Here is a 26,381-nt window from a genome sequence, read left to right on the forward strand (position 1 = left end):
AGATGGAAGGAAGGAAGGAAGGAAAGAAGGAAGGAAGGAAGGAAAGAAGGAAGGAGGGAGGGAGGGAGGGAGGGAGGAAGGAAGGAAGGAAAAGAATTGAAAGAAAGCTTTTTCTAAGCTAATGTGTAGTAACACTTTTACACTGGCCAAACCTTTAAAGATATAGCTCAAAATCCATATCTTTACTTTAAGCCATTACTAATTTTTTGAAGTAAACAATTATATCAGAGCTATTGTAGATCCCACAAAGGAACTTTTTGTCATTTGTATCTTTTCAGTTAATTTGGTGCCTACTCTGACTTTTGTTCTAACAAATTCTACAGTTAACTAAAATCAGTTATTTCTTCCTTATTTGATAAACACAGGCAATGAAATTTTGGAGATGTCACCCAGTGTTTAGCTCTCTTTTTTGAAGAAAACATTAATGATACACAGGCACAATGTTTTGGGGTAGTCTATAATCATTTGGACTCATTTCTTGGTACTCAATTGGACTTTTGCAAAAGAGTTTCCAAAGTTTTACCAGATTCCCCTGTGCTCAGTTATATACTGAAATCATCATGTATCTTGGCATATGTGACTTAATTTGCATGATCTTGTCAAGTTCTTCATTAAATTTATCTAGATATTCATTTTCTTCAAAGAATATTTGTAAAAAAAGAACTATAATAATTTTATAGTGCTCTGTTCATTTATATTTTTCATCATAAGCCCTGCCAGGAAAAAGGGCCAAGAGTTCCGTGAAAGGTATTTTTAATGCCTTTGTATATAACCTGTGTGAATAAAAAATTAAAAAGCATTTAGTAGATGTTTACCGTGTGTCTAATACAATGCTAAACACTAGGGATATAAATAAATGTAAAAGCGAGCACATTCTTTTCTCTCAAGTAACTTGCATTCTAAGTAAGCAGAGATCAAACCCCATTGTTTTAATTCACTCTAAAAAGGACAATCTATATAAATCCCCTTTATATGGTTGCTACTTTTTTATAGTTGATTTCATTTACATAAAAACATTAATATTTGTGTGGTTAAATTCTAATATTTTATAACTTCATTAGTCATAGGACTTAAGAGAATCAGCAGTCAAATTAACACACTAATTTTGCAATCATTCTTCAGATAAATGTTATTTTAAAATGCTCCATTATTTTGATTTATCAAACTACTATCAATTTCCTGACTTAATATGTTAAAAATGTAATCATTACTTAATACTCAAATAAAATGTTTATTTAACAAGTGGGATAGTGACAAGAACATTAGGTTTAGAGCCAAGAGACAAAGGGTTTCTCTTCTCTATCTTGTTACTAATTTTGTAGCCTTGGAAAAATCATGTAATTATGTTAGGAACTGATTTCCTCATATGAAAAATTAGGAGGTTGGAATAAATGATTTCCAAGGTTCCTTTTAACTCAAAATATTGTGATATACTTATATGTTCATATTTCAAAGATATACCTAACAATGTTTATTTTTGTTTTATATATTTGAAATAAAAGAACATTAAAAGGTGGTCAGTGAATTCATTAATTTTTTAAATATCCAAATTAATCAGTAATTGTTACAAAAGATGAAAATAACAATTTTCATCTGAGCAAATTGTCCTCTTTAGGGCTTCAGATTGTTGGCCATGGCTTAATTGTAATTCATTTTCATCAGCTTATCCTACCTGCAAAGGGCTATTAAGAATAAATCTGAATTTTTCCCCAACCACAAATAGTAAAACACAGTATTTGCAGATGATAAATTATTTTAGACGTAAGAAATGCTAGTTACCTAAATATTCTAACCTATTCAATGAATTGGAATTAATATAAAAAATTCTATAAAATGTAAAGATTTTCAACCTCTAAGCTGTGGACTCCTAGTGTAAAATGTCTTTGAATTCATACATACACCAATAATTTTCATTTTAATCTTTATTTAGCATTTCAAAAAATATGCAGCAAGAATACAGCTACTACCATCATGGAGGGCTCTGAAAACTAATATTAACAAAGGACTCATATTCAAAAAGTTCAAGAACTACTGATATAAAGCATTATACAAATGCGGGGTATTAAATATTATTATTGCAGTTAGTACCACTGTATGAAAATTACAACTAAATTTAAAAAATAATTATAGAATTATTAAAGTTTAGTGCTGAAAGGGATCTTAGAGATGATATGCTCCAACATTCGTGTGTTACAGGTGATAGAGGACAGATAAGTTAGAGGACCAAAATTACAAATCTAATTAAAGGTAGAACCAGTATTAGATTCATAAGTTCAATTCCTTTCTTTCCACACAATACCATTTTGTATGTCAAAATCACACATAGATTACATACAATTATTCAGTACTTTTATAAATCAGGTGATACTTTGTATATCCAGAGGCAATTCTCTCTTCAGGCAGACTGAAAGAGTAAGAATTCATAGCTAATGATGAGATAGAAAGCAAAAATGCCCTGAGAATAGCCAAACAAACACCACTTGATCTCTACTTGAAAACATCCACACTTATAAAAGAGTTCCTAAGTTCTCAATCATTATTGTTTTAGACACATCTAATAAGTTTAATTACCTATACTACGAAATCATAGCAAATTTGAAATGGGACGCACCTTTAAGTAACAGGACATTGAAAATTGTTAATAATGACAAAAGAAAAGGTCTTTTTAGAAATCAAATAATAAAAAGCAGATATAACACTTAAAAAAGGAATCTGAGGCCATTTAGGTTTAATAACCCCTGAGAGCATCATTTATTACACTTAAGAAGGAGGGTGTGCAATGAATATTTGACTGAGAATCCTGAAGGACGAGTTCTAGTCCAAATTCTATTACTAAATGCTTGTGTGATTTTAGGTAATACACATATTATCTCTGGGCCTCAGTTTCCATATCTGTAAAAAGGAGGTAAGAATACAACATCTTGCAACTTCTAAGTGTTTTTGATTCTGTGTACATAACGATGACCTTGCATCACCTAGAAAATGTTTCTATGTTTAAGAAGATTGAAAGTCAAATATATTTTAGAAAGATATCAATCAAAATGGTTAATATTTTTGGATTATTAATTTCTTAAAAACCACAATAGGAAAATTTCCTAATTGCTGAAAATCCCATTCCTTCAGGATATCAAGTAAATGATACTAAGTAATAACTGCTTATGGATAATTATGCCAAATAGGTGCCTTTTTAAAAAACCTCAAAATAATAAAATTCTAATGAAAGAAATGTAGAAAATGTATAAAATTCATATATAAACATTTTCCCCACTTATTTAAAAAATATGTGGAGCCTGCTCTCAAGTAAGAGAACTGAATTTGTAGGACAAACAGGGAGTAGAAGGTGGCCCTTAGAGGGTAGGGAGAGAATGGGGCAGGAAGAATCACCTAAAGGAGAGCTTATATCAAAAGGTAAGTTATACTTTATTTAAAAATGATCAAATATAAAATATACCATTACAAGTCAAAAATAATTTACCCCAAGAATATCTTCTACTAGCATTGTTTTCCTTGATCTGGCTACATAAGCAGATATTGTTGTACCCTGCACAATTGGTCCAACTGGGATGAGTCGTGGTTTTCCTTCCTTTATTCCAGGTGGTGTGAACATACATAGACTCTAGTAAAAACAAGGGAAAAAAGGCAAATAAATAATATATACCTCATAAACACATAAACTCCTGGTTACTTTAAGCACTTTAGGGACTCTGTGGAGAAAATGAAGGAAAAAAGACAACAATAAAAGGAAATAGTTTTATTTAGTGGGTTAAGTTTTAGTTTGGTTTGGTATGCATTTGTTGTCTGGGGCAAAAATTACAAGGAAGAGCTAAGTGAAGTGGGTACATTTTCAGTTTCACTGTGAAGAAGAACTATAAGAGAGGTAAAGGCTTCTAGTCACTGCACACACACAAGATAAAACATCCTAAACAGTACCTTCAATATTTAAATCCTTCTAGGACCTGTGATATCACCTATATACATTATCTCCCAATTAATCCATTTATAATTTAGTCGATTGCCTTCAAACAAGGCTGTCACCAAAAGATGCATCACCCTGCAAATCAGCCTGTTAATTAGTCTCTTTGAAATTTGTGAGAATGCTCCTTAGATGAGATGCAATCTTTGCACTTCAGTAGGGCCTTTTGGAATTGAAGCTCTACTGAAATGGGTACTGGAGAATCAAGGGCCTTAGCAACAGCTGGGCTTTATTGAATTAGAGGTTACTTTCAGTAGTATCTTAACAAGCAAGATTTAAATGAGGAAGAAATGTTTTCTTATAAATCAACTCCAAACTAGGAGTAAAGCAACAAAGAGGCAAATTTAAATATGACAGAAAGAAAAAACTTCCTAATAGTGACAGCTATACAAAAGTGGAATGGACTGCCTTGGGAGACTATGGACTCCCTTTCACTGGAGGTCTTCAAGCAAAGGCTGGACGACCACATGTCTGGTATGTTGTAGCAGGAATTCTTGATCAGGTACAGGTTGGACTAGATGATCTCTGAGGTCTCTTCCAACTCAGATTCTGTGAATTGAACCAGTCAAAAAGATAAAAAGCATTGAATCAAACTTTCTTATAGATTTTAAAAGTGTATCTGATGTCACTGGGTAGTAGTAGATTTAGTATACTTAGAAAGTTTTAATACTATACCCCTTCTCTTCTATTTTTGCTAAAATTCATCCTCAGTTTGCTTTTTATTTTCTTTTTAGGTCATACACTCCCATGCTCTGAGCTATATCCAAACAAAACATCCCTATGGATTTAAATTTCCAGATGTGTAGCTCCCTACATATTAAAGGAATATTAGTGATGACCTATAAGAAAAGTGACAAACTGTTCAATATTTGAAGAAAACTTGCATGACTACCCAAATCTGCTTTTGCCTTCAAATCTAGTGACCTTGAATATTAGAAAATGCCATGAAAGAGCAATCAGTCCAAATCTCCCAAATTATGAATAAACAAACTAAGGTCAATAAAAGCAAAGGAATTTACCATAGTAATTGACAGAGCTTTAACCCACAATTCTTGAAAGTCAGGAGAGTGTTGTTTTTCTACTATATCAATTTGTCAAATTTGTGTTTTTGTTGTTCCTGTTGTTATATCTTTTAGATGTGAAACATTTTGTGTTACATTCTTTTCTTTTAACCTAAACTATTCATTATTAAACAGATGACATTTTAAAACTGTATTATGTACTTTTGAATTTAGAAATTATCTCCTCAGTTGTGAAAAAAAGTCTTTTCCCCTGGCTGCAAGTCCTCCCCCTTGGGGTTTGTTTGACTGACTTCCCTTCTATGGTCCAGGAAGCTCACTACTGAGATAACCTCATCATCCTGTAAGATCTCATCAGTCTTGAAATTCCACCTCATCAGATATGGAATGAAAAGAGAATTATTAGAAGACTGTACAACAACAGTAAAGATGAACAACTTCATAAAATTTAGGAATGCAATAACTAACCATGATGCCAGAAAAATCAATGAAGTATGCTATCCATCTTCTGGCAAAGAAGTATGTGAGTGCCATATGTGTATATTTAGACAATGAACAAAATAGGAATTTGTTTTGCTCAACTATGCACCTTGGTTACAAGGGTTTTAGCTATTGTTTTTCCTAATGTGGGGAGGAGGGAGGGAAAATAACTTTTGTTAACTGAAAAAAATCAAATACCATTAAAAACAAAAGAATTCTCCTTATTTCTCACCTCCAAGGAAAGAAATAATTAATCCTAAATAAAATTTGAAATAAAAATGTTAGATTTTTTTATCCTCATTGTTGAGTAGTTTTCCATCTGTATCCAATTCTTCATGACCCCATTTAGGGGTTTCCTGGCAAAGAGAATGCTTTGCTGTTTTCTTCTTCACCTCATTTTACAGATGAGGAAACCAAGACCAAAAGGTCAAGCACTTTGCCCAGCTTAAAAAAGCCAATGACTAGCTGAGGCCAAATTTGAACTCAGGAAGATGAGTCTTTCTAATTCTAGGCCTGCCGCTTTATTCACTTTGGCACCATCTACACTTATTTATTGCATAGTCTTAACATCAGACTTTACTAAAATAGCAACACTATAAGAAAATCAATCATAAATCATTATCAAAAATGATTCATCAAATTCCCAAGTATCCTAACAAAATTCAAACAGGATACTTAAACTGATATACTCACAAATATCTAGAATTTTGCTTTTTGCTATAATGAAGTATTTAAAATACTAAGCATTTTGCCACAGAAGACTCTAGATGGCGGTATTAATCAAGAAGCTAAAATTAGATTGAGTTAGTTAACTGAATTCAAGATAAGATTTATTAGGCACTTGCTTCAGGTAGAGCACTGTATTAGGCCCAGTAGGGGATAGATAATAAAGTTCAGCTAAAACAGTACTTATACTCAGAGTGCTTCCAAAGTATTACTGAAAAAAACTTTTAACATTTATCTGTAAACTATAAAAGGAAGATATTTGGCTCCACATGTATAAGAACAAAAGTGATTTGTCTTAGTATAAAATGGCCTCTAATAATATTCATAATACTGAAAAATGAGTGATTAATACAGTTAGTAGTAGAAATAATAAAGTTTAAAACTTTTCATATAAACCCATGTTTTAAATACTACTGAGGCACACCAAGCAATATTTGATCCTTTGCTAATATTAAAAGAAGATATACTACTGGAGAAGCCTGGAGTTCAATTTTTTTTATCATTTTTATTGAACTATATAAAAATAAAATAATTTAAAATATAATCTTGGTATATACTTTTCAGTTAAAAAATTAAGAAATATTTCAAAAATTAAGATATTGGTAGATACGACAGGGAAATTTCCCCCTCCACTAAGGAAAAGATGGCAATTGATTCTCAAATACCAAATTTACAACACCTAGGAATTAAGGGTTTCTTGGAAGACAAAAGGATTCTTTTAAATAGTGAACTTCCCAGTGCTTAACCATTCTTTAAGAGTTAAACTACTTGGGAGCTGTGAGGTGATCCTGGACAAGTCACTTAACCCACATTGCCTAGCCTTTACTTCTGCATTGGAACCAATACTTAGTTATCAATTCTAAGATGAAAAGTAAGGTTAAAAAGGAAAAAGATTTAACTACTTGTGACAGTATATCTTTTAGAAATTATATAAAACAAATAATAAAAGTAATCATATCTTCACATTTATTTTTGCAATACATATTAAAGTATAACTACATAAAGTTCTATATATACATTTATATATGTTTATATATATACATATATAGTTATATGCATATAACTATATACATACAAAGCCAATTTGTGCAGTAGAAAGCATGTTGCCTAGTTAATCAGGAGAATTAACTTCTTTCTTTAGCTATCTGATCTGGGCAAGTCATTTCTACTCTATTGGTTCCAATTTCCTCATGTATAAAATGAATGGGGTGTTTGAGATGACCTTGAAGGTATACATTCTGTGTTTTATATCTACTTTGTCATCAGATTCATGCTCTGTCTCCATAGTTATTTTCTACTTCATAAGGATGTTTTGTGTAAAAAAATGGAAATGAAAAGGCATGAAAAACTTTACCACATTCTATCTTAGAAGCTGAATTTGGAGTTGGTGAACCTGGATTCATAATTCAGCTGCATAGCTTACCACCTGTGCTAACTTGTAAGTCATTTAACCTCCCCTAGACCTCTTTTTCTCATCTAGAAAATAAGAAGAATGGACTAGATAAACTATAAAATTCAGACCTTTAATGCTCTTAGTGATAAGTTTTAGCAATATGCTTGAAACTGCAGTCAATTTTGTTCTAGAATAAATACTTTTGCTTCCTATCTAATGGCTGGTATCCTCATTTTGTACTTTAGAGGCATATTATAATGGTATTTTTGCCAATATTTGTTAGACATCAGTCACTTCCTGGAATTTATAATGTAACAAATAGTTTATACTCTAGGAGATGGTAAAATATTAATTTATTCTAAATCCTTGATCCTAGGTGCATAGAACTGAGCTAGGTAATGAAGCAAGGATGATAAGGTATCATATTTGCTGCTTTTTGGCATGAACCTGTAACAATTCATGCTTTATAACAAATAGTGATAGTACCTATGTAGCTCTAGAAGGTTGTATCCCCAAATTCCTCAGAAACTGATATTACAAAGATAGTCTACCTTCTTGTCTCCAAGCAGATAAGGTTCTGGAATTCTTGACATTATTTTCCATATTTGAGGCCATGGTTGAAAGCTGTTATTGGTGTGGAAACCATTATCGGCTACTGTGTGATAGTTTTATGTACACACAGGCTCCATGACATGAGGACTTAGGTCCATTAAAGTCCACTGTTCTGTGGAACACTCCAAAAAAGGGAAAAGGCAAAAAGAATAAAACCCCCTGAATCCAATTCTCCAAATGATCCCTGTTTATAAGCCAACCTTAAGAAACAGTTCTAACTTGTAACAATCCAACTCAATTGATGTGCAGTAGCCTAAAAGTTAGGAGCAGCGTACCCTGTTAGTTCAGATTCAGTGTTGTAATGAAATGACTCTCCCAAGAAAATGAATAGTTAACAAACCTAAGTTTACTTCCCCTAACATGGTAAGGATAAATAACATGGCTACAGTGACACATTTAGCTCCTACAGAGTGGTCAGCAAGATCTCAATTTCACATGGGTGTTATTTTTTAATGGCTTGAGGTGACCAAGAAGCTGCATTAAGGAAGGTGAGTTCAATCAAATCTCAAGGATCCCTTGAGGGGGTGGGGATCGTGGTTGGAGACATAGCCCATTTGAAGGAAAACAAGAAGAGAAAACCCTTGTCCTCTTGCCAGAAGTCAATCAATTCACTCAGAACTTGAAGATGAGTAAGAGTCTCAAAATATAAGCATTTACTTTGTGGTAGATGCGTTGTAAATGTTGGGAATAGAAAGAAAGGCAAAAATACACTGATCAAAGAATTCTGTTCATCAACACTCTAACATTGGAATTCAAATAAGTACATTTACATTAGCAAAGAATGTAAAGACCATGGCAGGAGAGTTCATAGCCCCAGCTCTGGAGGGGAAGTAACATCATCTTTCACACTGAGAAATCCTAAATCCAGATGGCAAAACTAGAAGGGAACCACTGAACTGAGTTGTGAGGACTCAAACAGTATGCTCTTATAAAGTGGAGGACAGATTATTGGGCAAAGATAAGTTCCTATACAATTCAGAGTACTGAACTTCTAGAACACAAAGGCAGTGGTTCTCAATCATTTTAGGCTCTTAGGAAGAGACTATGATCACCAGGATCAATTCTTGTAGAGAAAAAAGCTCATGCCATCATCATTAGAAAGATATTGTTACTGGGCAATATCTTTGGAAGAAGAGTATTATACAGAGCAAGATACTAGGTACAGACTGAGCCATGCTACAAAGGAATAAGAAAATGGGATTTTGTCCTCTGTAATACCATGAGATCCTTGAATTGCACTAATCCAATGAAAAAGGAGGTTGTTTCTCTAGCAACCTGAAGTGCATTTTCTTACCAAGGAGAATATAAGCCATTTGGGTACTACTGGAAGGAAAATGAATCTTTATTTTCATTAGCCTCTAACTAAAATCTAGCATTCCCTTCCATTATGAATGTAAGCAACAAACCATTCCTCTGAGAAAGGAGTCCATCAGCTTCACAAGATTATGGAAGTAGTCTATGACAGAAAGAAGGTGAAGAACTCCTGTTCTATAGCTTGTGCCAAGCTACATCACTGTAAATTTTCTAATCTCATTATAATACTTTTCCATTTATATTCTTCTAAAAGGTCACAACTACACAAATGAAATTTTTAGGGGGAAAAAGAACATATTGATAAATAATATCAATTTCAAATATTTGATTTGAATTAATTTCAAAATAAGCATCTAATGCCAAGCTAAAAGCCCAGAAAATGCATTTGCATATGTAAAATTAGCTTTACACATGATTTTCTCTGCATTTTATAATTATGCCCTTATATATCACTGTTCACAAGAGGCTTTGAGAATTCAGTTGTAACTTGGGCAATTTGATCTAAATTCAAAACAAATACCTACATGCCACAGAGAACAGAATTTTCTTGCTCCCTCCTGCCCACCACAAACATACACAATTTGTGCCTTGAAAAAATGTAATATAAAAGCTCAGTCTATGATTATAGAATTATAGACTTTGAACTGAAAAGGACTCGAGGTCAATTGGTTCTATCTTCTCATTGAACAGATGAGGTAATTGAGGTCTACAGTATTTTAAGTGACTTTACCAAGCGAATAGTAAAGGCAGGATTCAAATCCAGGTCCTCTGTCTCCAAATTTTATGACTCTCTTTGCACTTTACCTTGCTGCCCTGATTTGTTTGCTGTGTGCTTTAGGCAGCTTCTTGTTCTAGCCTGGATCCACACTTGATATGTAGAAATGTGATTTCAAAATCAGAAACATGAATTATCAGACATAAATTTGGTTCATAAAAACCAGTCTCTGCTTCCAATACTACTCATATTTTTAGGGCTATGCCTTCCCTCACAAAGTAGTCAAATACCTAATATCTGGGTATCCTGACTCTAATGAAGACCATAAATCCACAAATGAAAAAAATTGCATGTCTTTAACAATTATAATTCTGAACAGAACCTAGCATGATGCCAGAAGGCAGGGAGCTACACAGTGTTAACAGGGGTTAGGTGGTTAAATCTGACTCTGTTTATATAATTGTGTTATTTTTTCTTTTTACTCAGTCTCTCAGGTGCCCTGTCTTTTTGTTGTCAAGGAGCTAAATTTTAGACTCCAGCCAACATTCACAAGTTAGTGATAGAAACTTAGACATCTATATGGTGCAAATAATACAATATACAAAGCTTGCCTTGGGCTTGCATACATTATCTTCATTTTAAAGAGGAGTCTGAAGTCCAAAGAATCTAAATGACTCTTCCATGTAATAACTATTAAGTTTGAAAGAGAGGATTCAAACCTAAGTATTCATAACTCTAGCCCTAGTGCTTTATTCACTATGGCTATTCTTGTTCTCTAATAAAGAGCAGTATCTTAACCATGGCTTAGTGACAATCAAGCACACTTCGAAGATGAGGAATCATCAATGTAAAATCAAATAACACTCAATTACCAATCATGATGGACCTCAAAAATCGTGTCCATTTTAAAGAGACCTGTCCTGTCTAGTTACCATAGAAACTGCAGCTCTTCTGGCCCTTTCAATGCATGGTACAGCTCTCCCAATCCAAACACACACTTAAAGATGCCTCGTCCCCAGGACAGAGCTAGCAGACCTGATGAAGGTTAGGAATACGAAACAACTGTTAGTGTCTGAGCTGTCTATGGCCTTAGGAAGCAGAGTAGATCAAAGAAACACTGATTCCTCTACCAACAACAGCATGTTAAGAGTTGTCAGAGATCTATAAAGAAGTTACTGATGGGTTATTCCAAATTGATAGGGACTAAAACTTATCTACTGGCATTACCATGCTTAATTTAGGATCAAAATGTCTAATATTATGTATGAATATGCAACAGGTGCAAAAAGATAATTTAATTTATTTACTGTAATCACAAAGCTCCTCAAGCTGCATGAGTTCCATGATACCACATGAGAGTGCATTTAAACAGTTTAAAGAGATAAACTATTTATGGTGTTCAATTATTTCTTCAGATTAGATCATCTAGTTGTTGTTGTTGTTTTTTTAATGACCCTTACCTTCTGTATTAGACTTGATAATAGGCGTCAATTCTGAGACAGGAGAGCAGTAAGGCTAGGCAATTGGAGTTAAGTGGTTTGCTTACGGCCACACAGCTAGGAAGTGTTTGAGTTCATATCTGAATGCAAGACCTCCTGTTTTCAGGCCTGGTGCTCTATCCACTGTGATACCTGGCTGTCCCAACATCTGATCTTATATCTGATATTGCTATTAGAACACTCCACAATCTAAAGAATACAATGGTAAGCTATCAGATTTTGGTGTAAATCATCCTATACCAGATCCCACCACTCCTGGCTAAAGGTTGGAGAATCCTGGGGAAATGACATTGCATCTTTGAAGCAGTAGATAGTAATAAAGAACATAATATAGTTCCTTTAGCATTACACAGTGTACTTTGCATGAGAAGGCACTCTGTTTTTCCAAGGAGTTCACCAAGAACAAATTAGCATTCTTGGTCTTAGAAACTTGTTTTTCCCAAGTTGACTATAATGTGATCACATACCTCTAATAGATGCTTAGAGGTCCAAAAGATATCTTCCTTCTCTAGGAAAAGCATATTCAGCCTGGCAATCTCTTGTTTAACAAGGAGACTGGGGCTAAATGAGGGTATAGCTATATATTTACCGTACCCAAATTCTGTAAGACATTCTTCATTTAATACCTCCTGCCACTTATGAAGGCAGAGAGGATTCATCCAGCCAATCCTGAGGTAGTAGGAAAATCCACTTTATCTTCCACATTCAGTAGTAGTTCAAAATCTTGGTTGCCAAAAATAATTTTTGCAATAGTAATGACCATCCTGGAATCTATGTGGCAATGGGGATACTGAGACTATTCTCCATTTAATGGAAGAGAAGAGGGATTATATACATTTTCTGGGACACATTTGGAGTAGAATCACTTGTCTTTCCTTATCTAGGGCTAAGGAAAGCCAGAGGCTTTGGGCAAAGCACAAAATGGAGGAAACCAATTAATGAAAATATAAATGCCTTCATATTGAGCTAGGTGCTTCTGGCCTGATGCTTAGGCCTGAGGTTTTCTCCTTCCAGTTCAGAGCATGAGTGTGTCACTGGACTTGACCTCTGATATTACATTAATCACTTGAAAGACTCTGAAGCAATTGGCCAGTCTATTTATACTTATAATAGGCTCAATTTCCATAAACGTGGTTATCTGATTTTCCAGATTTGTAAACAAGGAATCAGAAGGGGAAATTGCTAACCTGACAAATCAACAACAGAAAGAAGTGACAGCTGAAAGACTGACAACAAAAGAAATTTTAAAAACTAGAATTGTCTTTTTTTAAAAATCATGTTAATTTGAAAGGATGTATCCTAAAATCATTTAAAGCATAAGAAAGGTCCCAAAGCAATAAATAGCAGTCAAAATCTGAATTCAAGTCTTCCGCCTACAAATGTATTGCTCTTTCCAATATACTACACTATATAGATCCAAAAATGAAATATATGTATGTATATGTATATATAAATAAATGTCTTTAAATTTAGACTATATCTGATTTAAATACACTTAATGAAGAATTGGATTATCTTTACAAAACTATTAGTTACATAAACCTAGCAAAGTATTTATGAAAGGTCCTTATAGATTTGGCAATCAGATAATCCTATTCAATGAAAACACTATTATTATGAATTATTGTGGTTGATTATGATATTAAAGTCATGGCTAAGTATATATCTTTTACTCAGGTTAATACTTTTCAAATGAGCAGCACTTACATCTTGACTTACAGATATATTACAGTGGTTGAGAAATCAATAATAGGACCTAATGCTGGCTAGGCATTTACAGGGGCTCTCATTAGCTCTTCTTCACAAAACTGACACTGCTAACACATTCCAGATGTATTCTGGAATAACAAAAGTACCACAAAACCTGACATTATCATTCCACCTACTAGTTTTAGTATTTCTCTCTATTCTTACAAATGTATTAATGTAAAATGATCATATTGCACATATCATTAACTGCATTAGCCATGTGTATGTATGCTATAACCCAATTTTCACATTGTTACAATAGGGTATCATGAGATATTGTGCTTCTGATCAAGTATTCTTTATTGAGTGTCCAGTGCTAAAGGATTTTGGCTTTTTAGTGGGATGTAACAAAGCCCTGAGTGATCCCTTGGTCTTCTTCTACCCCATGATAGTGGCAATGGTAAGAAGATTAGATCAGGTAAAGGAAGAGAAAGATTTTGGCTGACAGTTTCTTGCTTCTGTACTCCACTTGCTATTATTGAATGGAGATTAATGATAAAGAGGTAAAAAAGGACTGGCTTTCTTCACATAAGAATTAACACACCTAATTTAGCACCTAGCACAGGAAAGCTCAAATAGATGACATCTTACCTCTGGATGTTATTTCCTCTCTTGGTCTTTTTTAGATTTTAGGTGTAACAGTATTCTTTGATTAGCATAGATTTGGAATTAATCTTGTGATATTCAAAGACTTGGGATGATCTGTTCTGAGCTGAATCATGGCAGAAAAAGAGTCTTTCCCAATCACTCCATTTGTTTTATAATAGGTCAATAAAAAGATTGACTCAAGTCTGGCTATTTTAAGAGCAGAAATGTTTTGAAAGTTGTTTGGAAAATCCAGAGCCATGGCAAAATATAAAATGCCTAATCAGCAATCTTATGAATTGCTTTGTATTTTGGAGGTTTAAATATCACAATCCCAAATCATTATAATAACTACTTTAATTTACTAAGTACTATTTTATGTCTGTCATTCCACACTGATTTTTATATTTAGTATTTCTTGCATGTGTGTATAAAACTAGATTATGTCCTATATATAATTCATACTGTACAGTAAGTACTTTTTATTTATAGATTTAATATATCAAACTACCAAAAAGATACTTTAAAAATCAGATAAAATAGTTTTTAACAAAAAGTCTATACTTTAAGGGAAATAATTTTTAAAAGTAGGAATGAAGAGGGAATACTGTGATCAAATCTTAAATTCTACAATAAAGTAATAATAGTAAAAATTGTGGTATTAGTGGAGTGACATAGTAGAAAAGAACAGATAAAGAAGAATCAGAAATAATAAAGTCAAGAACCGTTAGTTATATCTAAGAGCAGAAATTACTTTGAGAAGAACTTTCTGATAGGAACTGTTGGAAAAAATGGGAAAGAGGACTGAAAGACATTAGGTTTATACCAAGATTTTGTGCTATATCCCACAATAACTTCAATCTGCATATATGGCCCAAATATCTATTAAAAAAACAACAGCAATCATGTAGGAATCATATGAAGTTACCTAAAGACATAGATAATTCCCCATATGGAGAGAGAAAAGGAAAAAATTGCTAATATGAAATATTGTAATTTTTAAAATAGGTGTCTCTTTATAGTTAAAAAAAAAGATGTTAGATTATCTTTAAGATGGCATTACCTATACACTGTTAGGTCTATACCTTAAGGAGATCAAAGGAACAGGAAAATATCTCGAGTATAAAAAGTAAAAGAGATGAATCAACTGGACACACATTTTTAGAATAAAAATAATTATGGGGATTAGTTTTGCTTATTTAAGCTTATTTGTTTAAAAGAGTCTTTTATGATTTGTTTTTATTTCTTGTTTTAGATGGAAGATAGGCAGAAGAGAAAAATGTAAATGCTTAATAATTTTTTAAAAATAAAATTATATTTAAAAAATAAGAAGAGGTGGCCAGTGAAATAAAGACTTCACAAGTTTAAAAACTGAGTTCTTATCAAATAAGTCAAGGGAAAATGACATTAGATAAAATCTGGTCAATTAAGCACTAAGTGAAGACTTCTATGGTTGGCACTAGGTTATGCATTTTAAAATCAATCCAACAGAATTTTTGACCAATAAATAGCTTTATGATCACAATGAAATTCTTTGTAAGCTATGTTTTAAGTCTCATTATTCAAGAATTATTATACATGGTTAAAAAATACCCTACAGGTTCAGATAAGGATGGAGATTCCCAAGATAGATTTGCAATTATAAATCATAGATACAAATTCACATGGCTTAATGCTAAGTATATAGTGAAAAATTAGAGTTTATAAAACACAAAGGGAACTGAATGTTATAAACAAAATTAGAGGACCGAAAACAATGAAATTTTACTTTAAATGCCACTACATAAATGAAATTAGAGAATTTCGAAACAATGAAATTTTACTTTAAATGCCACTACATAAATGAAATTAGAGAATTTTGATTGTCCTCAACACAAGCTAATCAGATATAATAAGCCTTTTTCTGTAAGGATGTCTCTCTAAACCTTCAATAACCTATCAGTGATAGGATCATTTAAAAAAAGTCATAGATACCTGGAAAAACAAATAATTTTTTCACAACTGATAACATTTTTGAACTATAGATTAAGTATCTATTTCTGGTCTAAACTAAACAACTACTGAGGGCCGCTCTGTGTCTTAAGGAGTCTTTAGCAATAATGAAGTAAATTTTAAAGTAACCTAATTTTTAATTTCTTCAAGTTTTCAAAAACAAACAATATATTTTTCAAAACAAAAAGTTTTTAATAGTAATTTATAAAATACTTTTTCAAAACAGTTTATTGGAAGTTTTTCAGAAAGCTGAATATTTAACATACTAAAAATATCTGACAAATAGTTCTTTATCACTTAAAAAGCACTTTACATATATTATTTCATTTAGTTTATGTCATTTCCTGTGAAAAAAGATCTTAGTTATTCTATAGAATCTTAGAAAGAATGGTTTCTTGACATTATGAAATATCAGTTAAAATCCATTATATACTTACATTATTGCATTCCCCCAGAAAATATAGTGCAAATCCATCTGCTCTTGTGGCTGCCAAAATAATGACATAAGCAATGATTATTCCCAAAAGAAAATAGAATGTGAATTTTCAAACTTATAACTTTAACTATATTTCATTGAATATTTCTTAATGGATTTAGTGACATATCCAAAATCAGTGACAACTTTGACTCTTATCTCTCCCTCACTTCCCATATCCAATCAACTGCCAAGGTTCATTGACTCTACAATCACATCTCTTCCATCGGTGCCTCCTCTCCTTATTCACCCAGCTAGTACACTGATTTAAATCATACATCCTAACTAATCTCCCTGCTTCCATTCTCTCTTCCTGCATACTCCACTTTGTTAAATAAATTTATCTTTCTAAAATATAGATCTTACTATGGTATACCCCTGATCAAGAACAGTTAGTTGTTCTGCTTGGCATTTAGAATCTTTCAAAATTCACCTGTCTTTCTAGATTTATTTTACATTACTCTCTCTTACATGCTTTATGTTCTAGCCAAATTAGCCAATTTGCTTTTCCCCATATTTAACACTGCATTTTCCACCAGTATGTTTTTGTAAAGGCCTTTCGTCAGGGAGTTCAAGAATGTACTGCCTCTTGACCTCACCCCATTAGAATTCTTATCTTCCTCAAAGCTCAGTTTAGAGATCATACTTCCATGGATTGTCTTTACTGATCTCGCTCATTAGGTTGTTTCCCCCCCTAACTATTGTTATCATAATTATTATTATTATAATTGTTATTAATATTACATGTAATACGCAGGAGAATAAAAAGCAAGCTCTTTTGAGGGCAGGAAAGGTTTTCATTTTTGTCTATGTACTCCCAGAATCTAAACATACAACTTTGCAAGTAATAATCAATTAATTTTTTAAAGAGGATTATTTAAGTATATAATTATAATATAGCATAGGACTTGAAGGTCAAATCAAAATTAAGTCCTCTCAAAAAAACCTATTTATTTCCCAAAATCCTTCATTATAACATATTAATGATCTATAATGAACTGATATTAATGTATTCCAGACAACACTGAATTCCAGCAGGTTCAAAAAACCTTGGCTAACTATCACAGTTTTGAGGCAATCCCTCCTAGACAGTCAAGTTTTCTAAGGATCTAAGGGCTTCATCATTTTAGCAAACATCTCTTAAACATTATGAATGAAAATGTTTATAAAAAACATCAGGGGCAGCGGAGGTATCTCAGGAGATTGAGAGTCAGACCTAGAGACAGGAGGTCCTAGGTTCAAATCTAGCCTCAGACACTTCCTAGCTGTGTGACCGTGGGCAAGTCACTTGACTCCCCCCATTGCCCACCCTTACCACTCTTCCACCTATGAGCCAATACATAAAGTTAAGGGTTTAAAAACACACACACAAAAAAAAAACCATCACATCTCTCTGGCTTATTAAACAGATGATAATGAAGATACAACTTTTTTTTTTATGACTCAGATCATTATGAACCATATTACCATCCTGTTCTGTCAATGAATGAGTTCCCCTCCTGCTGTGCTGAAAAATGTACTTTCTTTGCCCTAAAACTAAATAGCTTCAAGTGAGATACTTTTTAAAATTCTTATTTTATCATCATTTCCCCTGTCAACTATAACCTTTCTTATCTGATTTCGCAAGCCAGAAAGTGTTTGTAAAGTAAGGGAGAGAAAGGGTTCTGATAATCCTGAGAGTATTCTCTCATATATATAAAGAGTAGATTCTATTGACATTTATTTTCACTTTCCCTTTATTTCCTGGTTGTCAGATGAATTTTCATTGAATGAAATTATCTCTTAATGGAGAATAATTGGCACGAGGGTCATGGTACAGTGGTACAGTGCTTGCTAAGGAGGCAGGAGGCTTAAGTACAGATATTGTTTGTCACCTATATGAGCTTGGTCAAGTCACTTAACTTGTCAAGGCTTTAGTTTCTTCATTTGTAAAATGAAGAGGTTAAGCTATATGGCTTGTAAGGTTCATATACATTCTATAACTATGATTGTATATTGCTGTAAATGTATTTTACATTTGCATTAGGAGCCATTAGGCTCCACGGGTGCTAAAAAATGGAAGGCAATAATTTGTATCATTTAAGGTCTTAAAAGCATTCTTTCTCCAACCCTGACCCAGCAAACACATGATATAAGTAAAAAATAATAACTCACATTGATAGTGTGGCTTATATTTTACAAATAACTTTTGTTATAGCAACTCTATGATGATGATAGTCTAAGTATTATTATCCCTATTTTGCAGAAGATGACATTGGAACTAGAGAGTTTAAATGACTTCTTTCAAGATCACCTCCAGTAGAATTTCACCTCTACTTACATACCAGCAAGGCTTTTTTTAGCCTTTCCCTTCAATGATTTATATAGCAAAAGAGATGGGACTGCTTACTCAGGCCAATCTACAATGTAACTGGATTTCTCCCTTTTTTTGTAACCCCAATAGTTGAAGGGGTAGAACACTTACATATGATAGATTCTGCACCGATAAGAAACTATTTCAGTTACTCATCTTCTATCATTTGTCTTGCTCTATATTGACATACTTTTTCTTATCTTACAGTAGAGAATCAAGTCAGTGGGTCCAGGTATGAGTAATATTATCTCCCAAAATTACAATGACAAAATTAAGTTTGCTGAAGTGAAAATACATTGGGAAAAGATATTGTTATACTTAAAGAAAAAAAAGAGGCCAAAAAGTATGTTTTTATAGGAAGTCACAAACTGTTTCTGACACAAAGTTCTAAAATCATATACTTGGTAAAAGGATGACACAAAGCCCTTGAAAAACAACTTTCATTGGCCCAAAAACTTGTCTTCCTATTTGTTTTCCATTTCCTTAGAAACTGGTAGATGATATTAGGGACTTTATTACCTCTTAAAATAATTTGAGCACTTTACATTCTTGTATATTAAAGTAAATATTTTTTGGTATCTGATGAATACAAGAAGATACGGTGATGACTGTTACTGATTGTGTGTGAATCTGTGTAAATCATTTGAACTCTCTAGGCCTCACTCTGCTTTGTTAAAGGAAATGTTCTCACTGGAGGTTTCCTACATTGATGAAACAATTCTAGAGACATATGGTGCTTTGTTATGTGTCCACAACAATTTAATTTACAATGTAGGAAAGTATCTTTAGTATTATCTCTGATGCTTCTGTTGCCCTGTCACCATTTATTTAACCTGAGGCTCTCAAAGTCTATGTCAATGAAGCTGGCAGGGTCTACCATGATGAACAGGAAAAATAGAAGAGAGAGAATCTCATCTCCAATAGTTCTACCTTTCATTATTTATTCTAGGAATTAAAAAAAAAAGCTTAGGACAAAGGACGGATTGGCATGTTTTTGAATCTGACAATGAGAGATGTAAAAGAATTAGGACCCCAAAAAGTTCTTATAAGCTACAATTGGGGATCAAATCTAGTGAAGTAAAATTAAAAAACTGTGAGGGCAAATTAAAAAAGGGTACAGGAAAAATTAGGTAGAAAGATCAAATTGATAAATACAAGATAAGGGAGACATGGTTAGAGAGAAATTCATCTGAAAATTATCTAGGAACTCTGATGAATGCAATTATAAATCAGGAGTTCAGAGTACTGAAGATGAATCATGCCACCCACCTTCTGCCAAAGAGGGGATGGACTTAAAATCCAGAATGACACATATATTTTTAGATATAGCCAATGTGGGAATTTGTTTTGCTGCACTCTGTATGTATGTTACGGGTTTTGTTTTAAATTATTCTTCTTGACGACAGAATGTAAACCTAGGAAGAATAGATGGATCTGATATACTTATTCTATTAAAAAGAGGCTACGTTCACTTTGAATGAGATAAAAATGATATTACAAATGGTAAAAATGAGTCTCCCTCATTTTTATTTGTCACAATAAAACAAGTAATGTCTTTTTGGTTAAAGTAAAGGAAAGAGATATGTGGAAATGAAAACAATATAAAAACAAAAGATAAAAATTAAAATAACTTTTCTATTAGAAAACCCACTTGAGCACAGATTATCCATAATAGTGGCTGAATTTTGAAAAAAAAAAACACTCTTACCTTCTGTCTTAATAGCATTTCTAAGTCAGAAAAGCAGAAAGAGTTAGGCAATTGTCCCTAATATTATATACTAAGTAGTGTCTAAGGCCAAATTTGAACCCAGGTTCTCCCAACTGTGGGCCTGGTGCTCTATCCACTCTACGTAGTTGCCCCAATAGTAAATGAAATTTAAAAATTTTCATGATTTTAAAATTACTTTATTTGATTTCTGATTATTTTTAATCCATTATCACAATATTTCAGTACCGTTTGATAGATGTGACCTCACTGTTGGGTATACTTCCTCTTAAGAGTCTCTTTGTCTCTGGGTTTTATCTAGAGTTAGATCAACACCGATATGTTTTTACTCTTTAGTAGTATGTTTACTTGTTCACAATTGTTTTTAGGTAGTCTAATATTGTGTGCTTGTTAACACTGCCTTTATCCATGCAGAAGGCAAAGGGGGTTATAAGGAACCAAGACCATTTTGTACTTTTCTTTATTTTGTGGATTGCTATTGCCAAAGAATTCATTACCCAGAAAACAGACAATTAGTAATAATCTTCCCTATAATTAGCGATAAGTAAGTTTTTAGAACACATATAATATTGCTGGGACTATACTTAAATCCGTTCTATCATCACTGAACCTGGTTAAGATTGTATTCTAAAGGCATAATGTTCAATAACCCAGGGTCATTTCCATGCCACCATGCCGCATCTGATATAACTTTGTGGAGGATTATTTGAAGAAATTTTGCTAATTTCATATAAAGAATGTCTTTTTGGGGCAGCTGGGTAGCTCAGTGGATTGAGAGCCAGGCCTAGAGACAGGAGGTCCTAGGTTCAAACCCGGCCTCAGCCACTTCCCAGCTGTGTGACCCTGGGCAAGTCACTTGACCCCCATTGCCTACCCTTACCAATCTTCCACCTATAAAGTCAATATACAGAAGTTAAGGGTTTAAAATTTAAAAAAAAAAAAAAAAGAATGTCTTTTTGTTAGGAAAGTATACATTAAATATGGCAACTGCTCTTTATGTCTTATAGCCTCAGAGACCTCTGAGTTGGAAAGGACTCATCAAATCAATCAAACCCCAAATTCTCTCTACACAATACTCAATAGTGGTATTCTAGCCTCTGTATCTCATTCCATTTTTGTGGAGATTACCACTTTGCAGCTTGTATCCATTATTCTACATCTAGTTGTGTACGCAAGGGCCTACAATAACAAGTCTAATCAATCACCCACATACAGCAAAATACATTTATCATAAGACCTTTAATGTCATCTAACCCTCATTTTATAGATAAGGCAGAGTCTTAAAAGGCTGTGTTGTGTGTCTTTTGCCCATGGCCACACAATCTTAGAAATAATGGCTTCCTCTAGGTCTTCTCCAGATGAAAGTTCTCTCATTCCTTCAATTCTCATATCACATAATGTCACAGTTTTTAAATATTTGGGTTGCCCTGCTCTTGACATTTCAATTTGGCCTGTTTAACTTTTTGGGTATATTATTATTTCACAATTAATATAGCATATCAGTAAGATGACTTAATGACTTGCAATTGTTTTTGGTGAGTTCAACTTTTCTGCAAATACTTCATAAACTGAAGAACATTTTGAATCCGTGTTTCTTATGTAGACCAGATCTGTGATATTTTATTACCAGGACAAGGAAGGTCTACTATGGAAACTATTAAGGTGAATTCACAGTTGGTCTGTAATTTACAGTCTTAGATGCTGATTGAGGGCATTGAGAAATTAAATGACTTCTCCAAGAAATAAAGCTAATTAAATATTAAAGGCTGAACCTGATCCCAGGTCTTGCTGACTCCAACTCCCTCTATTCACTAGGCCACATTGCCTTTTCTTAAGATTCTACATAAAGGATTAAAATACATTTTCTTACCTATTTTGATGAGTCTACTCAATTCATAGAGTAGCAGCTGGTTGTCTCCTCCTGTATCCAATCGCTGTTCTATATAGCTATTTAGTTCATATACAACGCCTTGCATATTTGTATCCCGGTACTTTTGAGTCAAAAGTAATGAAATAAAATTTAAAAGAAAAATAGTTTAGCACAGTGGAAATGTTCTTTGGTTGACAAAATATGCTATTAGTATGTTATAAAATCAGACACTAGATATACATTTTTTAAAAAATTGGATATCATTAAATTTGCCAAAGGACAGAAAAAGATGTCAAAAGGCCTAAAAGTTAACAAAAATCTTCTTTCAGAGAGTGCTTATGTAATTACTATGTATATTTATTCTGAATTATAAAGACATTAAAAATTAAAATTTTGGTGGTTTGTTAGATAATTCCATCATGAACCTTCATTAGGAGGAATTATGACCTTGATTCCCAAGTATGTTAAATGGTGTTTGATGTTGCAAGATCAATTTGTGGAGGTATCACATTAAGCCAAACCCTCCATTCCAAATGATTTATGTAGATATAAACAAATTAACTTTCATGGTGAATATAAATAAAATTCAATAAATGTCCATTGAGTGCCTAGTTATGTGCAGAATACTGTGCTAGGCACTTCAGGGAATGCAAAAAGATAAGCAATACAGTCTCTATCCTCAAGGAGCATATAATCTGATTTTAACACATTAACAGTCATCACAAGAGACACTCATCCACAAATCACTGTGGTCAATCACAGGTCTTAAAAATTCTTAATTAGCTAGTATCAGGATCCTACCTGCAGCTGATGCTCCTTCATCCTTTTCTTAACCAGCTGCAGCCACCTTCCCCACATCTGCAGGCCTAGATTCTGAAACAACTTCCTACCTAGGCAGAAATTATAAGAGAGGGAAGAGAGAAAACCATCTCTTCCCTAAGATCAGGCTCACTTAGGTTTATTCTGATCACTAAAGCCATATGTTCAAACCACCTGATCAAGCGGCTCCTAACTCTGGGTTGCTATGACCTTAGATCTGATGACTCCTCCCCACCCTAGACCTTTGGTTTGCTAATGATCACGGTCAGTCCCAGGCTCTTTGTCCCATGGCTTGATGATCTCTTGGCTCATAGACTGTTACACTGTACATGCCCAGATCTCTCCTGGCCCCATTCCCTCCCTATATGACTAGCCTGGTCCAATAGCTGCCAGGGTCTACAAAGAAATCCATAATGATTAAGCCATCAAAAAACTATACAATCATAGGTTGGAAGGGGTCATAAAAATTATCCAGCCTGCTTGATCATCTAGAGAAATTGATCCTATTACACTACAATTGATCCAAGAAGATAAAAAGCTAGCCTATTTTGTAACATCTCCAGAGAAAATATTGTATAGCATTTCATTCTAATGTAACAACGTCCATATAACTTATCTAAACCCTTCATTCTGCAGTTTAAGCAACTTTGTTCTCACTTTTTTAGTCGTGGATCCTGAGATCACTGGTTACCATCCTCCGTAGTAGAGCCCCTTCATATACATGAAGGTTGACGTTATTACATCATCCCTCAGGCTCCCCTTTTCCAGGATGGATAATCCCATTTCCTTTAACCTTTCAATCAACAAAATGAACATTTATTTTTGTTCAAGGCACTGTGGGGAATACAAAGAAATATAAGACATGGACCTAGCCCTAAAGGAGCTTATGATCTACTTGGAGAGACAAGACATAAAGACAAAAATAGCTTAATAACAATATAAGGCTTAAATAATGAGATTGATAATAGACTTATTAAATTTGAAGCGATGGTAGTTCATTTTTTTCATTGATCTTATTTTCTAATCTCTTAATCTTATTTTTGTCTCTCAATTTTTAAATTTCTTTAGTTCATTAGTTGTAGCAAAATTTTGCTTATCTATACAAAATCATTTCAAAATTTCATAATTTATTAAAATAACAATATCTTCGCTAGTCAGAAAAATGTGGTTGATATAATGAGAAAGTCTCATTTTTCCCTAAAGGGCTACTGAGAGAAAAGAGGGGGAAAAGGGCTATAAGCACACTTATAGACAGATTTTCTCTTATCCCCCTGGTCTTAGCCTGTAATATACTTCTGAGAACATGTCTTAAGTGCATGAAGGATTATTATACCTCTACTGAGATTAATAATCAGCTATTTTTCCATCTCCACTGAATAGGAAATGGCTGAAGCACAATTTATTAGAGACCAAAAAGAATTTTCTGATCTTAAGTTTTAGCTTTGGATGTCCGGGCCTCAGCTTCGTCATCTGTAAAAGGAAGGCATTGGACTAGATGAACTATAAAGTCCCTTCTAGCTCAATCTAATATTCTATGATTCTGTGAGCCAAGGCTGATAAAATAGTCACAAAAAAGGGCAGGAGGGATCTTCTGTACACTTATGTGCATGCCTCAAACCATGATGTGAATCTCAACTAATGTTTCCAAAGATAGACATAAATCGCCTTGGACAGCAATCACACTGAAAGTGGTCCATATTATTAACATGTGATAGTTTGCCATAAGTTCTTTCTAAACCTTATAGCACCATATAAATGTAAATTGCTATTATATACAAAGTATTTTATACTGCTATAATTCTTTATGAATAAAGGACACAAAATCAAAGAAACAAGTTCCCTTAATCTCCAGGACTTTATTTTCTAAAATTATCATCAGTAGTTTATACCTTATTTGAACTTCAGAACTTAAGGTAATTTATAAAATTACTAACAAAAAATGAATACATATAAATTTAGGCAGTTTTGATGACATTTGGCAGAAGGAATTTCAACATTAAATGTTAAATTATGTTAACAATAATAGATACAGAAATAGATCCTTTGTCCCTTGGTTCCTCCTAATACCCATAATCGTACTGCATACATTTCTCAACAGATTATTAATCACAGAATCAAAAATTTTATAGATTGATTATGGAACTTCTTATCCATTTTTTTGTTTTTCTTTTTGTGTTGTCTGCTTTGTATCCATTGAGTTACTTATTAGTAGCTCTACAAAATGGTAATTTGGGGAATTAAAAGAGAGGATAAAATTCAAGTCATTCTTTTTCTTGTTGATTTGGGGATTTAAAAAAATCAGATCATAAAAGGAAAAATAAACAGTCAGTCAACTCCGTGAAAATAAAGCTGATTTATCTATTCTGGAGTAAGGAAAGTTGCAGAAGTAATTTAGAGATTATAATATACCTTTATAAGGCTATTCAAACTTTTCAAAATGCTTTGTTTCTCTTTTATTATTAAAAACAAAAAAAACCTAATGAAAGATAATGCTATGGTACCAACCATTTAAGAGGAATTGATTTTAAAAGCAGAATCTAACTGGACATGGTTTACAGAACTAGTTGATAATGTTTTATTTAAATAAGGAGTGGGGAGCTTTTCCCAGGGCCATTGACCCCAAAGGAAAAACAAAAGTCAATTAAGAGCCAAATGGAAGAAAATGGAAGGAAAATGCAACTTAAGTTTTTTTGAATTGAGGGTATGATCATTATTTGCACAAGTGACAGATTAAATTCAATTGGTTTTGAAATTATGAATAGGAAACATTTTATAGCCAATAACAAAATGTATTTTAATTTCATATTAAATACACCAGATAAGAAGGGGGATTGAAAGAAGAGAAAAAGTTGAGAGAAACATAGGCAGAAGTCAGAAATGAGAATCAACATCAGAGACAGAGAGAAAGTAAGAGAGGAAGAGATGAAAGAAATAGACAGAAAGGACATGATAAGGAAGGGGTAAAGGTAGGGAGCAAGCCAGAACAAAAGAGTTGGAAATGATTTTGAATTTGCCAGGATATGGACAAGGAGTGGGGGGTAGGGGAGGAATAATCTCAGGAAATCATGAAGGCTGAAAATT

At 33.2% G+C, this 26,381-nt stretch overlaps 1 protein-coding gene across 1 annotated transcript in view; it reads right to left on the reverse strand.

Moving 5' to 3' along the window:
* The window catches only part of PDE10A (phosphodiesterase 10A), a 394,122-nt gene that overhangs the window by 129,668 nt on the left and 238,073 nt on the right, over positions 1 to 26,381 (reverse strand). The window contains exons 3-6 of the mRNA XM_044671862.1: positions 23,329 to 23,354; positions 22,482 to 22,602; positions 16,495 to 16,544; positions 3,476 to 3,616 (exon numbers count right to left, since the gene is read on the reverse strand). Of these exons, the coding sequence (XP_044527797.1) occupies positions 3,476 to 3,616; positions 16,495 to 16,544; positions 22,482 to 22,602; positions 23,329 to 23,354 (338 nt within the window). The remainder of the gene's footprint in view (positions 1 to 3,475; positions 3,617 to 16,494; positions 16,545 to 22,481; positions 22,603 to 23,328; positions 23,355 to 26,381) is intronic.

This window comes from Gracilinanus agilis, chromosome 4 (assembly GCF_016433145.1).
Source record: "Gracilinanus agilis isolate LMUSP501 chromosome 4, AgileGrace, whole genome shotgun sequence".
Classification (NCBI taxonomy): domain Eukaryota; kingdom Metazoa; phylum Chordata; class Mammalia; order Didelphimorphia; family Didelphidae; genus Gracilinanus; species Gracilinanus agilis.